The 16,540-nt window shown below is 39.7% G+C and overlaps 1 protein-coding gene across 1 annotated transcript in view; it reads right to left on the reverse strand.

The window, feature by feature from the left end:
• Positions 1–429: 429 nt before the first annotated feature.
• The window catches only part of ANO6 (anoctamin 6), a 71,290-nt gene continuing 55,179 nt past the window's right edge, over positions 430–16,540 (reverse strand). The window contains exons 12-20 of the mRNA XM_058804690.1: positions 15,535–15,612; positions 13,865–14,090; positions 12,812–12,981; positions 12,170–12,267; positions 11,400–11,530; positions 10,390–10,595; positions 6,108–6,307; positions 5,546–5,651; positions 430–4,624 (exon numbers count right to left, since the gene is read on the reverse strand). Coding sequence (XP_058660673.1) covers positions 4,418–4,624; positions 5,546–5,651; positions 6,108–6,307; positions 10,390–10,595; positions 11,400–11,530; positions 12,170–12,267; positions 12,812–12,981; positions 13,865–14,090; positions 15,535–15,612 — 1,422 coding nt within the window. The 3' untranslated portion in view covers positions 430–4,417. The remainder of the gene's footprint in view (positions 4,625–5,545; positions 5,652–6,107; positions 6,308–10,389; positions 10,596–11,399; positions 11,531–12,169; positions 12,268–12,811; positions 12,982–13,864; positions 14,091–15,534; positions 15,613–16,540) is intronic.

The raw sequence follows: 16,540 nt of genomic DNA on the forward strand, positions 1-16,540 counted from the left end.
AGCAGAAGCAGAAGAGAACTGATGGCTGGAAGGCAGGGAGAGAGGGACAGAGTGGGTTGCCTGGAAATGGGAATATCCCAGACTCGATCCAAATGAAGAAATAAATGATGACTCTGAAACATAACACAGGGTTTATCATGACAGGAGTGAAAGGTTATAAAGACCTAAACTGTTTATTTGTATGAGAACATAATGGTTCTTGTCATCAACATGGTGTTGGAAGGAATGACTTCCATCTAGGGGATGCAGAAAAACCCAGAAGATAAATTTCAGCACTAGTAACACTTTAATGGAATAAGATTGAAAAGGAGGATGAATATGGAAATTAAGACAGGGATGACACTGTAATAATTTAAGTGTAGCATTTGGGAGCAGCAGTATTATTCAAGGAAAAACAAACAACACTAATCAACATCAGATGTATTGATATTTTAAAATAGACTTTATTTAATGACAATAAATATAAAGAAATCTTAATATTCAGAAACTAATTGCAAACATTCTTAGAAAAAATAAAAAATACACTCTTACATTCTGAATTTTATTGACATACACAGAGTCTAAAACAGTGGTGATAGTCTGTAATTTATGGTGCTTGGTAAGGCAATGAAATGGTCACTGGTCCAAATTTACCCTGACTTCAATAGATCTGTACAAGGTAGGAGTCTGGTCTACGTATCAAGTGTAGAAAAAAGTAAAATGGAGTCAGAGTTTAAAATAAATGCTGATTTTTCCTTCAAGCAGATCTTTAATTAAAGTGACAAAGGCTAAAAAAGAAAAAAAAAATTACAAATACTCATATGTTGGCAACTGGCCCCCAGCATTTTGTTCTTAAGCCTCCGCAGAGCTTCCGGCACTCAAGCAGAGCACATTTCAGCAGCTGGAGGTAGAGGCTTCAGAAACTGCACAGCTTAACTCAAACTATTAAAATGCAATTATTAGGCACTGTGTTGGTTTCCCTCTCCTTTCTCTGATTCAGAACTCTGCTGTGAATAACACTGAGCACATGGCAAACTGAACTGAGTTCCTGATGTAATGTCTTCTGAAATGAAATGTTACAGCTACATTAGCAAGGAGCATGGCATTTCAGAAGCAAATCACTCGAGCAAAAAGTTCATGTTGGCTGGGTGATGCCCATGCAGAGCCCACCACTCTTCAGCCCAGCTCTGGTTTCAGCAGACAAAAGGCCTGCTGGTGACCATTAAGTGCATATCTAAAAGCTGCCTTCTGGGTCAGTTGGAACCAAAAGGAACTCAGCCCATGTGTGCCCAGACTAACCTGTGATGCCTCCCAGAAAATGGAGACAAGTGGAAGACCGGTTTCCAAAGCACATTTGTCATCTGAACAAAAAAGGTTACATAGAAACACATTCAGGGCTGATTAGGATTTTATTATGGGAGGAGCCCAAGCCACAGGCACATAGGCTTTGCTGATGTAGCAGGTTTTTTAATTGTTATTTTAAAGGCAGGAATATAAACTCTTCATGACACTGAGGGCGAACTCTCCCTTTAGGAAATGGTGACAACTGATGCAGGAAGAAACAACTTGGAGACTCCCCAGGTATCACACAGGGAGCATAATTCTAGGCACTTCTGAAAATCAGCCTTCAGCCCTGCCACTGCTCACAGTATAACAATTAATTTGTTTCCTAGTTTCTTTAACTCTCAAAGAGCTTCCTTAAGACCAAATAATAACCTGAAATGGTCCATTTTGTGCTGCATTTCCACCCCTTTATCACAGGATGCCTCCTTACCTGCCCTCTAACACCACACCTGGAAAGGTATTTAAGGCACACTGGTACTGTGATCACTGATGAGGGAATAAAAATGGCATCTCTCATCTGAACACAACTGCAAATGAGAAAGGTCCAGCTGAAAGCTAAAATCAAAAGCTCCAAGTATGAAAGGAGCCAACTGTCCTTTTTAAACCAACTCATTTTCTACAGGGAAATCCTGACTACATCACTAAAATTGTTCCTTAATAAAGTTTTTGGACAAAACTTTGTTTCAACTGAAAATTTGGTATATTATGCAGTGACAGGACAAGAGGCAGAAACTGAAACATTTTTTCACTATGAGGATGACTGAGCAGTGGCACAGGTGGCCCAGAAAGGTTGTGGAGTCTCCATCCCTGGAAATATTCAAAAGAATATAAAGAATATTTGACCAGCCTGGCTGAACAGGGAGCTTTGGCTGGAACTGGTAAAAAAGGAGAGTTGATGACCTTTGGAAGAAGGGGCAGACAGCTCAGGAAGACTAATGCTATGAGGTTTTGCAGGAAGAAAATTAGAAGGGCCAAAGCCCCACTAGAACTTAATCTGGCTACTGCTGCAAAAAACAATAATAATGTTTCTATAAACATATCAGCAACTAAAGGAGGGCTAAGGAGACTCTCAATCCTTTACTGGATGTGGTGGAAAACACACGGACAAAAATGAGGAAAAGGCTGAGGTACTCAATGCTGTTTTTGCCTCAGTCTTTAGTAGTGACACCAGTTGTTCTCTGAGATCCCAGCTCCCTGGGAGGAGGGGAGACAGGGGCAGGGAACAGAATGAAGCCCTCATGATCCAAGGGGAAACATTCAGTGACCTGCTACACCACTTAGACAGACACAAGTCCCTGGGGCTGAATGGATGCTGATCTGCTCACAGCTTGGGCAGACCTACTGCTGGCTAGATAAAAAACTGGCTGGGTGGCCGTGCTCAGAGAGTGGTATTTAAAAGACATGTAGATGTGGCACTCAGTAACATGGCTTAGTTGTGGTCATGGCAGTGTCAGGTTAATGGTGAGGCTTGATAATCTTAAAGGTCTTTTCCAGTCTGAATGATCTTATGATTCTATAGGGTTGGCTTCAAAAGACAGGCTTGAGTTACATGGCACTGAGTATTTGGGGATTTTGCTGCAAAGTTCATAGGTGTAATTCCTTTTGATTATTGACTGGATAAAATGCATCTTCCAAATGCTATTTAATTTCTGTAAATGGACTTCATACTTAAATAGTTATATGAATAATCTGCCTAAAAATTCTGCATATCTATTGCATTTAAGAAGAGTACAAAATTACAAACATAATCACCTGGTTTATAGAGCACAGGCATATTTTTCTTTTTTTAAAAGGTTTTGGTTTTCATGATTTATATAAATTTGTTCATTAAAACTGTTAAAAGAGAAAGCAAGTTAATAATCTGCAATATCACTTCTTCAGGCACAAAATAGCATTCCACATGCTTAATCTGTAATTCCCTAATTCCCAGTTTGCAGCTGGAGCCAAAACAAGGGGGGAGATCGGCAGCCTGATTTGAAGATGACTGATGGCTGTAGCACATGCCTCCATACCCCTGACATCCTTCCATATTATTCAAAGCTTCACAGCACGGTTAAGGCCTATGAAATGGTTTATTCCAATCTCCAATTCCAACAGATTCATAGTCTTGTCAGAATTTACTTTACCACGCATTGTTGTATCAAAATGTTCAGCTGCACATTCATCCTATGTCAAAACCTCAGGGAAGAGCACGTTTTGGCGTGAGAGAAATGCAAAAGACAGCCCTCCACAAATATTGATTTAGTATGTGAAAAGACTTTTAACACTTATTGCTTTTACAGGTAGGAGACCTTCAGGGCCATGAGCATTTAGCTCAGAATGGGCGAGTGAACTAATGAAAGAACATTGACTGCGGAAAGATAAAATGCCTGAGTTTTCTACTCACTTGGCGTGCTGTAAGGTCAGTTTGTATGCATTGATTTCAAAGGCAATTCTCCTGTTTACACAGAGATTGATGAACAGAATGGGCTTACAGTCCTGTTGCTTCTTGTGATCCAAGTCCATGATTAATTGAAATATCTTGTTATCCATTTAAGTCTCAGTATGCATAGCTAATTCAGAATAGCAACCAACCATGCTTAGTATGTCAACTCCAATGGCTTAACAGTGGGATTTTGAGTTGTATTTTCTTCCTTTTTCCTTCATGTTTTGGCTTTTCCTCTTCATTTTATAGCTGAGGTCTGTATTAGCAAGCAATCAAAACTCCTTCATTGGATGTGATGGTATTCTTATAGCAAATCATTCTTGTTCTTAAGGTTTATTCAAGTTAGACTAGTTATCTAATAGCTGATGCCTAAGAAAAGTAGAAAACAGCCTAGGTGTTTGGGAATTAATCTGCATCTTCTTAAGAGGATAAATAATTTTCCCCTTTTTCTTTTTTTTTTTTTTTTTTAAATGTTCTAAAAAGCTGTTTTAAAAAATGATAACTCTTGTCTGCATTGCAGTGGTTGCATTTGTCCAAGGGAAACTGGTAAATGAGCATGTAAGAGCTGCAAGAAACAATGTTTAGTACATCCAAAGTGCTTGATAGCTATTGGTAATATCTGGACAGATATTAGCTGTCCAAGTACTGTTGTTCCATATGAAAAAGTGCTTATTCATCTTTAGGTCGGAAAGTGCTGTCTGCTCCTTTGATGATTTTGTCAGCTATTTTGCCCATGGTTCTTTTCACACCTTTGAGATCATTCTCGTGTAATAGTTTCTGTGTGAGGTACTTCTCTCGTTTGACCTTGCTCTTGGTCTTCTCCGATACATCCGGAATTACATATGAAATAATAAACTTCACAAAGTATATGACATGCTGGGAAAGGTGAAAATGAAAAAAATGTCAGTCAGGCTGAACAGGACATTATTATCATTATAAATGAAATGTCACTTTTTATCTTAAGACACTGAGCTGACTCAGTGCCAGTATCTAAAACTGTAGAAAAAGATTTTAAAAAGACATGACTAATAAGATAGAATAATTATCTGATAAACAAGAATTTTCTGATTTTCCAATCCTGATTTGAGCAAGGACTTCTCTGCCTGCTTTGGGGAAACCCTGGTACACAGCGCTTCCTTCCTGCATGGAAACACTTTTTACAGTTTCCTAGATTTTTTATGTTTGTTCAAATCACTCTGGGGCAATTACTTTTCTCTGATACAGGAAATCTGCTCTAACCAGTTTCTGATGACTTCAGTAGTCCCTGTATCAGGACCTAAACACATTTTATAGTTAAATAATACTCAATATTCCTCTCTCTTCGTCTTGGACTGATTTCCATCTTTCGTAAGCCCAGGCTGTAGCTGCAGAGGAAAGAGCAATTGTTTTTTGATGGTCATCTAGAGAAGATCACTTCTTGCAGGGACTGTCTTTATAGACTTCACTCTGCCATGTATTGTACCTGCATTATGTACGTGCATTACAAACAGGTATTGTGCACATGCACTCAGGACGCTATGTGCAAACTTCCTCTAAATACATGTATTCTATTTCTGCCACTAAAAATTATTCTACAGTTCTTGAGAAAAGAAGCTGCAGCTCTGTGGGGCAATCTTCAGCTGATGTCATGATTTCAGGGAATTATTTTTCCAGTGTTGCTACTCTTAATTTACATCTCCCAAGTTCTTGCTCATGCTAGCACAGATCACAGCTGTGCCTGGACCGAAAGCCTCTGAAGGATTTTCCACAGGGAGGGAAGAGACTAAATAGGCATTGCTCAAAGCCCCATACACTGACCTCCATGACGATGATGAAAGCCAGCTTGGCTGCAATGACATGCCAGTAGTATATGTTGTGCTCGTACTGGTGCTGGTGACCAGGAGGGTAGCGGAGATCCCGGTATCTGGAAGCAAACCGGAAAGTCAGGAGCTGTCTCTGGCATCTCTGCAGTACGGCACTGTGGCCAGAGGATGGAGCACGACATGGCCCTGCTTCACGTGTCCAGAACAGTCAGCTCGGGGAACTGCTGCGATGGGCAAAACCATATCTGCCAGATAAGCTATATTTGGCTGAAACATCGTGGGTTTTTTGCCATTTTATTAAGAATTACTGATAAAAATTGTAAGGTGCTTTTTTTTGAAAACTATCAGCTAGGAGAAAGCCCAATTTAAAAAAAAAAGAATTTTCTGAGTGGCACTTTTGGGTGAATACTTCCATTCCATTCAGCCATTCAAAATAAGCTGGGTTCTCCTGTGTTTTAATGTTTCTTAAGGGATATTGTTTTCTGAATTAGATGGCCCAGAAATAAAAACAACTATTTTTGTAATTGGAAAATGACAAATACTTATTTGACACTTGCCTGCATGTTGTTTGTTTCCCGAGCCAAGGGGAAGAAGGCTTGCTTTCATTCTTGAAGTCTGATATATTGAAGACAGAAAGTGTGCTGTTTATGTACCCCTCCATAGTGTGAGTGCTGTGGCTCCCGTAAGGAGGGACAGAAAAGGACCAGTAATAAACCAGACGAGGAATCATGTCAGATGTAAAAGCAATGATCAAAGCCTGCGTTTCAGACAGAGAAGACAAAAAAGCAGAGCAGCATTAAAGAAATAAGCTTTAATATGCATTCCTTTGCCATATACTTATCATCTCAAAAGTTAGCATAGGAGCTAAAAATAGAAAATATGTTCTTTTCCCATCAGTGGCTGTTCATTCTGTAAATGAGCATGTAAGTCTCTCATGGGCACAAAACAATCCCTTTCTGGCATGTGTACTCTGTACAGTTCCTAAATTCTGCTAGCTCTGCTGAATGTCTTAAAACAGCTATACTGTAAAACACTTCTTTCACATGCATGCAGAGAAGATCAGCAAATGTGCTTCTTATGAGTACTAATGAGATGCTTGAAGAAATTCTGCCTGATGAAACTAATGGAAACAACAGAGGAGTTTTTCAGTAATAGAGAATTAAATGTCACCAGGTTCTCCGATGTCTGAGTAAAGGAATTAAATAAATTAGATATATAACTGATCCATCTCTGATCCTAGAAACCTCCCACCCTTTCTGAGGTGCTAGCCAGCCCAAATTCATCTTGGTACTTGTTGCCTCCTACTACAGCATAGTACATGTGGAAACTACTCTTGATGCCAAGATAATTTTTTTAGCAGCAGCTGCACAGTGCTGTTTTACATGACGTGACCATTTGTTTTTATCTTGCTCCCAAGAGAGTCCCTGTCCTACTCAGTCTGCTAGTCACAAACTGGGTAGGAAATACGATCTGTGGGTTTGTTGTGGGAAGTCTTTTCTGAACTCATGAGCTTCCCAAAACATCCTATTCTGGAGGACAGGTTAACTATGTTTAATCCAATTTCCTCCCCTGCTACTTCAAGTTCAAAAGGTTTCCCTGTGAGGAAGACTTTCCACTGGCAATATCTGCAGCTGAGTATTTAGCAAGAGGCTGCCCAGCCAGCTCATGACAACAGGCGTCTCTGGTGCCCGGCACCTGGCAAGGAGCGACCAGCTGCACTCAGGCAGCCCCAGAGAAGTGTTTGGTCCCATACCAGGTTAAAAATACCCACTTAGCAACATGGATGGAAAGAACCAGGGCAGAGACATGGAAGAGAAAGGTGTGAAGTAGGGATCTGATGAGATCAGGCGGGAGGAGTTTTAGGCACAGATGTATAAAAGAGGCAGAAAAAACTACAGGAAAATTATAGGACAGAATTAGGGGCAAAGTCAAGCAATAATGGGTAACAGAGGAGCACAAAAACTGGTTCATATCTGCTTCCTATTCCCCATCATGCCAGTCTGTAACCAATGAGATCTGTATGTCCTTATTTTGATGACATAGGACAAAAAAATTTCCATTTTTGTGCAGCATTTCCAGCCAGACAATCCCAGCCTGAGGAGGTATTTGTAGCAGTTGCTGAAAAAGGGAAGGGGAGAGAGGGGAAAGGGTGAAAAAAAAAAGTGGATAACTCTTCCACAGTTCCTTGAACAATGCTTTGGTGGCAGTGCTAGCTAAATCAACATCCTCTATCTGCCTCCAGCAGTTGACTTGTGCTCTGTGCTGGCTTGGGCAGTCCTGGGCCCATTCAGCAGACCAGATGAAGATGCTGATCTGACTGGGAATCACCACTGGATCCTTTCCCTGGTCTGATTCATCATGTGTCTATACAGCACTTGTGCCAGCACAATGCAAGAGGCAGGACCAAGGGGGAAGGACAGCAAAGGGAAAGAGCAGGGAGTTGAAAAGGGGGCAAGACCCACCCTACCTCAGGTAGCACCACTGCCAAATGATGAATAATATCCTAGTGTCTGACCTTTTGAGTTGGCTTACTTTGAAGAACTGGAAAAGCTAAACTGTAGTTAAGATAAAAGTTGCAGAAACATTCTTTCTGAGACTGTGGCCTAAGATCTGTATTTAGTTCTCCAGAATATGGTTACAAGTGAGTTCAGCTGAGAGAAAGTTTGGCTGATAAGAAATAAAAAGAAGGCATCCTAGGTCTAAAACTCATTGAAAATTTTCAAGGATAAGGTGTTTTTCTTGTACTGCACTTTGGCTTAAATCAAATGTAGTTGGCATGCACTTTTAAAAACTGTTTTTAAGCGTTACATGCCAGTGTGAAATGAAGTGAAAATTATGTGTTGTTTATATTTACACGCCGAGTAGGAGTTTTTGACTGACAAGAAGTATATAGTACTGTGTCTTGCAGCTGCAGGGAGACGACCTCACAGGTAAATTACTCTGTTTTTAACTCTGAAGTAGAGTTAAAAGTAGAGTACAAGTAGAGTATTTGTAGTCTGAATTACAAGCATAGAAAATTTTTGTTAAATAAACTTTGTTTCTGTTCATTAGCTCATCTAGTCAGACCATAAATGAATTATTATCAACTTAACAGTAAGGCAAAAAAATTTCTTCTCCCTTTGGACCAAATGAATTTGATGCTGCTTCTTTGTATCAGAAAGATGCTGGAATATGGTATTTACAGAGCTTAATATTTGATCTTACTGAATCTTTTTCGCAAGGCCCCAGGTCTCTCATCATCCTAAATCTGAGCCTTGTCTCACTCTCCTCCCTCTCTCAGAATGATCTCCAGATGTGCTCCAGAGAGCTTCAAGGACAGAAATACGAGAACTAATCCTACGGCATCCTCTCAAAGGAAAAACTTTTTTCCTCTTGAATTATGGGCTGCGTTTCAGACTATTGCACTGGAGAACTACAAACAAACAGCACATTCTTTGCTTCCCAAGCCTTACTGCACACAGTTTTCCATTTATACCATAACTAATTAAAATCAGTCTTCAAATCAACAACAGATGCAGTAGCAAGTCCAGTGCCTCACGGCAACTCACAAAACTGGTAGCTTTGTGCAAAAGTTGATAGCAGCTGCTACAAAGGTAACATGCATGAAGGAGAAGATGCACCAAGGGGAAGATGATACACTACCCAAGTATAATTAGCTGTAACAAGTCATGTAAAAGACAAGAAACATGTTCTATAAGGTAAGGCAAAATCAAGGCAGGGTTGTTAAAGACTGGTGACTTGGATCAGTTCCTGGATGTCAAACAAGGAAAGAAACACACTCAAAGGAGGAAAACAGCTTCTAGCATTTGCTCAAGCACATGGCTTCATGGCCCACACTTCATTAGCAATAAATACCAATCTCTTTGAGGTCCTCACAACACGTGCAGCGGGGCTGTTGGAATGTGGCAGTCTCTGGAGCTGAGCCCCTCGCACGCAACAGCCCCCAGAGTGAGCGGCCGATGCCCTGCTTGCACACTGACATCACCTGCCAAAAGCAGGGCACAAACACATTCCTCACAGAGGCCTACACATGGCCAAGTCAACGTGAGGTCACCAAAGCCACTGTAACTCTGCCCTGAATATCATGAGAACTGTGATAAGGCACAATATTTTAAAGTAATCTTAAGATACATGTTCAACTTCTAGTTTCATATTGGTATTACAAGATCCAGCTGGACTGACTAGGAACTACAGTTATCCAATAGCATAACATATTTGGATCTCTCTGAAAACAGAAGAAAACAGTGACCTTGTTGAAAAAGGCTATTATTCCCCATGGATAGTCTGAGGTGTTATTGTGCCTGCAGAAGAAACCAGTGGTCATTATTCCTTTAAAAAAGGCCAGCAGCAAGAATTTTCTGTAAGTTAATACATACTAGCTCCTGTTTAGTAATCCACAAATAATCCACAGTGATAAATAATAATGGCTTATTTTTCTTCCCACAATGCAGCCTACAAATTAAATAATGGTGAATTGATACAAAAAAAGTGAAATGTCTGAATTTCATTGTTAGAAGTATATTAATCAGAATTTTTTTCTTAATAATTTCAAGAAACTATTGAAAAATTCTCTTAAAATTCAGTTTATTGTGTACTTAAAAAATTAAGTACAGCTGAAGAACAGATTAGAGTCCAAATTCTCAGAAAATTCATTCTGATACACAATTTTGAACACACGTGGTATTTTTCGGCACACAAGAAAGAAGCTGAATTTCTGTTTTAAGAACGTGTGCCTTAAGGATCATTTCAGTTGCACTGCCACACACAGCATTCCCACATTTGGATGTAGCACCTGCAGAGAAGGCATTTTCTCTTTAGCAGCTGCTGCACCGTACTTACGTTGGTGACCACGGCCAGAATGGCGATGCCCTGCAGGATGGGCTGCCAGGCTCCGATGTCCTGTGCCTTCTGTGGCACCATGCGCCTGAACTGCGTGGTCAGCTTCCACGCATCCAGCCGGATTTCCAGCATGTTGTTCATGAGAGCCAGCAGAGGAGCCAGGGGGAACGACGCCACAAACAGGGTCACAAAGCCAAACTGAATAACTGTGAAAGGGAGAGGTTACATGCATTGATGAGGCTTTCATTTCCTGGAGATAAGCAAGTGCAGGCATGTATGGTTTTTATACTCCAAATTCAGGTGGAAGAAACAAGAAAGCGTAGCTCGATTCCTCGTGACTCTTTGGGATGAGAAAATAGTAGCACAACAGTACCGGAGAAACTTGCTAGGTGAAGGCAACAGGAAAATATTACAAATCACAACACAGCATGAGAAACTATTCTGGGTATTCAAATATCCATTTCTTTCTGACATCTTTATCATGAAGACCTGGAAATCTCATGACTATCTGTCTCTGTACCGAACTGGAAGGCCCAAACCAACAATCATCAAACTGGTGTCTGGATACTGTCTTAAGCACACTGGCAACGTTGTCATACAATGGATGGTGGCAACAAACCAGCCACGGCCTGCCAGCTCCGAGGTTACCAGCAGTGAGTCCGGGTGACTGCAGAGCTCCAGCAGAGCAGTGTGACACAGGGCTCTGCTCTGCAGCACCAGAACGTGACAGGGCTCTGCCCTCTGAATGCATTTCTCACAGGATTAGGCAAGGAAGCAGCAGCACTCCTCCTTGTACAATCACATCCTGCTTCCTAGTTATAAAATGGATTAAGGCTTAGCTGCTTAATAAAAGCTTGTAATACCACCTGTAATGGCTCAATCAAAACTTGTCTCAGAAAACATTAATGTCTCCTCTGGCCACCATATTCCACACTGCTTGTGTGAAGATTTTCTTTAGAACATGTTTGTACCCAGCAGTGGTAGTGAATCCAGACTAAACTGTTCCTTACCCATTTCAAGATACTCATAAAATAGTCCAAGTTTTCCAATGGGTTGGAGGTGGTAGTCATGCTCCCAACGGGGAACAACTTTTTCTGATCTAGCAGCTGCAGAATATCTTCCAATTAGATTCTTGACCAAACTATCAGACGGGGAGAAAAGGAACACTAACATTGGTAAAAGAACCTAAGAAGTCCAGTAAACGCAAAAAAAAAAAAAAAAATTGGCATTTCTGCTTTTACATTTTTGCTTGTAGATTTAAACAACAGATTTATTTATTTATGAATTATTCAAAACTTTCTTCCTAAGAAAGGCAAGTTTTGTTGCCTTACCCTTCAAGTGGGTTTTTACAAGCCATAAATAAGAGTGTAAATATACCAGAATCACAGTGATTTATATCTACTAAATGAGTTAAAATAGTAACTTATACATGACTTTTAAAATCCCAATGTATAACAACAAATCATTCCAATCAGTATTAAGCAAGTCTTCAGTTTAATATTGTCATAGCTTTTACTACCTCAGTTTTGAATATGCAGCCTGAAACACATCAAGTTTGACGTGCAGAGGAAGGAAGAATTTCTGATTAGAATTAAAATCAGTTAAAACAACAGAGACAGCAGCCCAGACTACCCGACCAAAAAAGACTCTGAAGACAAGTCTTATTCTTTCAGAACACAATATGCACTTACCAAACTCAGTGACCAAATGCCTGAAGGCATCAAGCAAAACAGTGTTTTTCAACTATGAAAGAGCAGATTACTTAATAATTTGAACTTACGGAACAAGCACTTCCTGAATGTTGTTCCAGATAGCTTTCCCTCCCACTATGATGGCAAGCTGGGTTGTGAGCTCCAAGAGACATCCACCTGGATCACACTGAAGGTTGGGAGAGACAGGAAAATTTTTTTGAGGTTGGGTAACTTTTCAAGTATGCATGAAACATTTAAAATTATGCATCCCTGATTTATTAAAATAACATTACTGAAACCATTCAAAGAAGACTGTCTAGGCAAACTTTTCCAGTAATGTATTCAAAAGCCAAATCCAGGCCACATATGGTAGGTTGACAGAATATCAGTGGAAGAGTGAAATACCAGGTTAAGTCATGCAGCTCTGTGCTATCACCAGGTCAGGGTCACCCAGCAAAACAGGAATGCTTCCACTGATATTCTCTCTTTTCTGTGTGCCTAGTCACAGATTGTAGGACCATGGTAAAATACAGTTTTCTGAGTATGTGCAATACATTTCTAAGCCCAACTGGTCTTGTGCCAGACTCTTTCATGCTAGGGGTTTGTAAGGAGGTAAGTTGGGAGGCAGTCACTTTTAAACCCTAAGGTTAAATATGTACAACTATGTTTTACTTTATACACTCCAAACTGCAGCACAATATCTGGATTAATTACACATTCTACATTCTTACCTCTTCATTGCGATACTTTCCCAGCCAATAAACTGGGCTTCCAGGGTGACCCACAAATTTACCCTTAAAGAAGGCTATGTAGAAGCATGAAGAATAGTAGTTGACAAACTGGAACAAGAACATCTTTGTGGTCAGACTGTTTTCATAATCAGTCTGTGTCCTTGGAAGTTCTGCAATGGAAAAAAAGTAAATAAATTTTAAAAACCCCAACCCAATCTACAAGTAACCTACAAGCTGTTCCAGAGCCTCAGCTGCAAAGTATCTGTAAGCCTCATATTCCTTTATATGACTGAGAGCATTATCATTTAGATTGTACCTAATCCCCATGTATACTGTAACCATTATATAATTCTAAAACTCTATGGGTTGTAAAAAGAAAAGAACTTGTTCCCTGACAATAAAGAAAGAGAAGAAGCAAAAATTCTAATAACTCAGGGGAAGAAAAAGCACCCAAATCCAACGGACTCGACAAAGATGCAAATGTAACACTTTGAACTGATGAAACAGTATTAAGTGAAAACACCAAACTACTACACACATCTAAAGTAAAATAGCTACTTTGATGTTGATGGTCTGGGTATAGAGAATAATATTATTTGTTACTGTTTATCTGTTTAAGAACATCAGAGTGGTATGTAACTTTGGAATGGTGATCTTAGTTCACTTATTTACAAGAAAATAGCTATTTTCCCCATAAACAAAAGCTAACATAATTGAATGTGTTATGCCTTACTGATCTGTTTTCATAAAGCTTGGTTGTTGTAGTAATTTTCTTTGTTTTGTATGTTTCACAAGCACAAAACTGTAAACAATCCATCTTTTATGCTGCCTATGTAAGGCCTTTTCAGGCAAAGAGCTGAATATCATATTTCTCTGATATTGAGAAAATCTATATTAGAAAATTTCTAGGTGGTATCATGTGATTTTTGTGGGAAAATTCTGGAAGATGTGGTACAGGTGTTCACCTACTGCAATACCTACTACACATATAAATGCTATTTTTTTCTAGCTGTTTTACCCCACGTTTCCACCTGAGGTAGAACAGCAGCATACCAAAGTCAGTGATCAGGATTGCCACTTTCTCGTAGACGATGTTGAGAATCATGATGACAACGAAGCTGATGAGGGAGGCGGTCACTGACGTGGCCGTCTGCGGAGTCAGGTACTTGCGGAGCGCCTCCGTCCCATTGACGTGCTGCGACAACTTTGAGGAGAACGCCAGGAAAACTGAGAGCCTGTAGACAATGATTCCAACAACTGAAGCAATAATCAAAAGGATCTGCCAAGGGAATGCAAGAAAATATATTCATGTTCAACCACCGACGTTAGGAAAAAGTGAGTTCAAAACACTTTTTATGATAGGCAAAAGGAAAGTAATTTTGTGCCTGTCACTCTATTGCAAGAGGATGATCAAATAAGATACAAAGCAATAAATAGAGAATCCATGAAAGAAGCATTTTTTTCATGTAACACAGTAAATCTGCAGGAAAGAAAAGAGATGGTCTGTTTTATGACTAAGAACAAGGTTTTTTACTGATGTAAGCCAATGTAACAAAAAGTGTAATCAAATCTTGCACCTCGAGGCATGTGATGGGAGAAAACTCTTCATACCGGACAATTGGCAGGATGGCAAATGTACTAGTGAGTCTACATTGATTGTGGAGGGGGCTGCACCTTCTCTTCCACATGATACTATTACAGACTACAGACCCCATCAAAGGAAAAGAAAAAATTTAAGCCAAGTCATGTAGTCTGCAGGAATTGCAGTAATGATCCAGGTACCCCATCTTGCTTGCCATCTCCTCTTTCTGTGTCTCTTCCTGCTTTTATTTTTTGCTAGTTCTCTAGATATTGTTCAGTTTAAGCTCCACAGGCTGTGTATCTTCTTTTCACTATCTCAGCAAATTGCCATGAACTACCTTCCCTGACCCAGCACTCAGTAACTGTGCAGTAACACAAGTGACAAACCCAGAACAAATCTCTTCCCTGCAACACGGAGTCTGCCCTATTTAAATCCAACTGCAAATGGGTATTTCTTCCTTTGTGTTTAAAATGTGCCAATGCTGAGGCTCTCCTGGGCTGCCAGATACCACTCTATCTCCTCTCTGCATCCTTTCACTGAGAATGAGGTCTTTTCCAGCTGCTATATGTGCTACAGATGAGGAGCATGCTAAAACACAGAGCTTTTCAAGGCAAGCTCATTGTGTTATATATTGTGTCATGGTTGACTGGACTGCTTTCAAGGTTTAGTTTTAATTAAAGTAGCAGCTCTGGAAGATTAAAGAGCTCCCAGCTTTGCTCTGTTAAGTGAAACACAAAACCTGAAAGAGGTCATGGACTGTGAGACACAATATGGAAGAACACAGCTGGAACAAATCAGACAGAAACTAGCAAGGAGGAGAGCATATAAACCAAAGTCTTCCCCTTACTGCCCCCCTAAAAGCAAAGGCATTTGTCTTAAAATAATGAAGGAAAAATCAACGGACCACCTTCACAAGCATAACTCACAAGCTACAGCTGCAGGATATTTTGATACTGTATGCTAATGACTACTAGGTGACCACAGCTACCTTCTCCATGTGGGTCCATACCTTATGGGCTTGATTTATGCATGAGATGGAAATCCAGCTGAACATGCTCCATTCTCATTTTTTGTTCAGTTCAGGAGGACAGTTACTAGAAAAGTGAATTTATGAGGGGAAAGAATAAGAGAAGAACTTTACCCAGAAGAAGATGGCACTTGTACAGAAAGTCATCCGCACACACTTCCCACATGCAGTGTATGGCACATGTTCTTCTTGCTGTAAAAGATTAGGAAACAGATCAAGGAAGCACACAATCCTCTTTCATTTTTTTTTTGGTGTGCTCCAATTGAACTCTTTATTATACTGAGGGAAGAAAAAAAGGAAAAAAGTACCTTTTTTTGGTTTCCTGGAAACTCAACATTTATTCACAATTTCAGAAGTCTTGCCTGATTATAGGTGTCTTTTTTGCTGCCCCTTCTAAGACAAAAATGACTTCCATAGAGGTAGAGGGTCCTCAGATCTTATTGACTTCAGTGATTACAGAGTACATACTTCTTTTGAATGGACCCATCCTTCTTGGCTGATCATGGCGTCCAAAGTAATTATCTTTCAAACTTCAATGGCTAAATTTAGCAGGCACTAAAAATTTTGGTCCTTGATCTCTGTATTTCTCAATGTATTCCATACGAACAATGGAATGGCTTCCCCAAGGAAAATGACTACCTCAATGTGGTACTGTAAAAATTCACTGAGTCTTTAAAGAATCTCTGAGGATCAAAATAAAATATTTTAGCATATTCTTCACTCTTTGAACTGTCTGGAAGGAACTTTCTAGCTATGACTTTATATATTCAAGGTGGCATAGGTTTACAAGCTTTTTGATAGCACAAGATATAAAAAGAAGACCTGTATAGGATAGTTTCAACTATGGCAGTTAATTTTGAAACTTTTCAAGTCCCTCTAATAAACATCACTATAACGTGGATGGAATGTGAAAGTAGTGCAAATGATTACACAAAAGACAGAGTAATCTATTGACAGAGAATAATAAAAAGTGAAACTGAACTTGAGTAAGCTGCCAAAGCTAAAGCTACCGAAATGTATAATAAATAGAAATCTAAAGTAAGATCCTCATAAATATGAATCCTCTGTCATTGAAATGAGGCTTATCCTTGTCTCTGCAAATTTGTTGTTATTAATCATA

The sequence above is a fragment of the Ammospiza caudacuta genome, chromosome 5 (assembly GCF_027887145.1).
Source record: "Ammospiza caudacuta isolate bAmmCau1 chromosome 5, bAmmCau1.pri, whole genome shotgun sequence".
Taxonomy (NCBI): Eukaryota; Metazoa; Chordata; class Aves; order Passeriformes; family Passerellidae; genus Ammospiza; species Ammospiza caudacuta.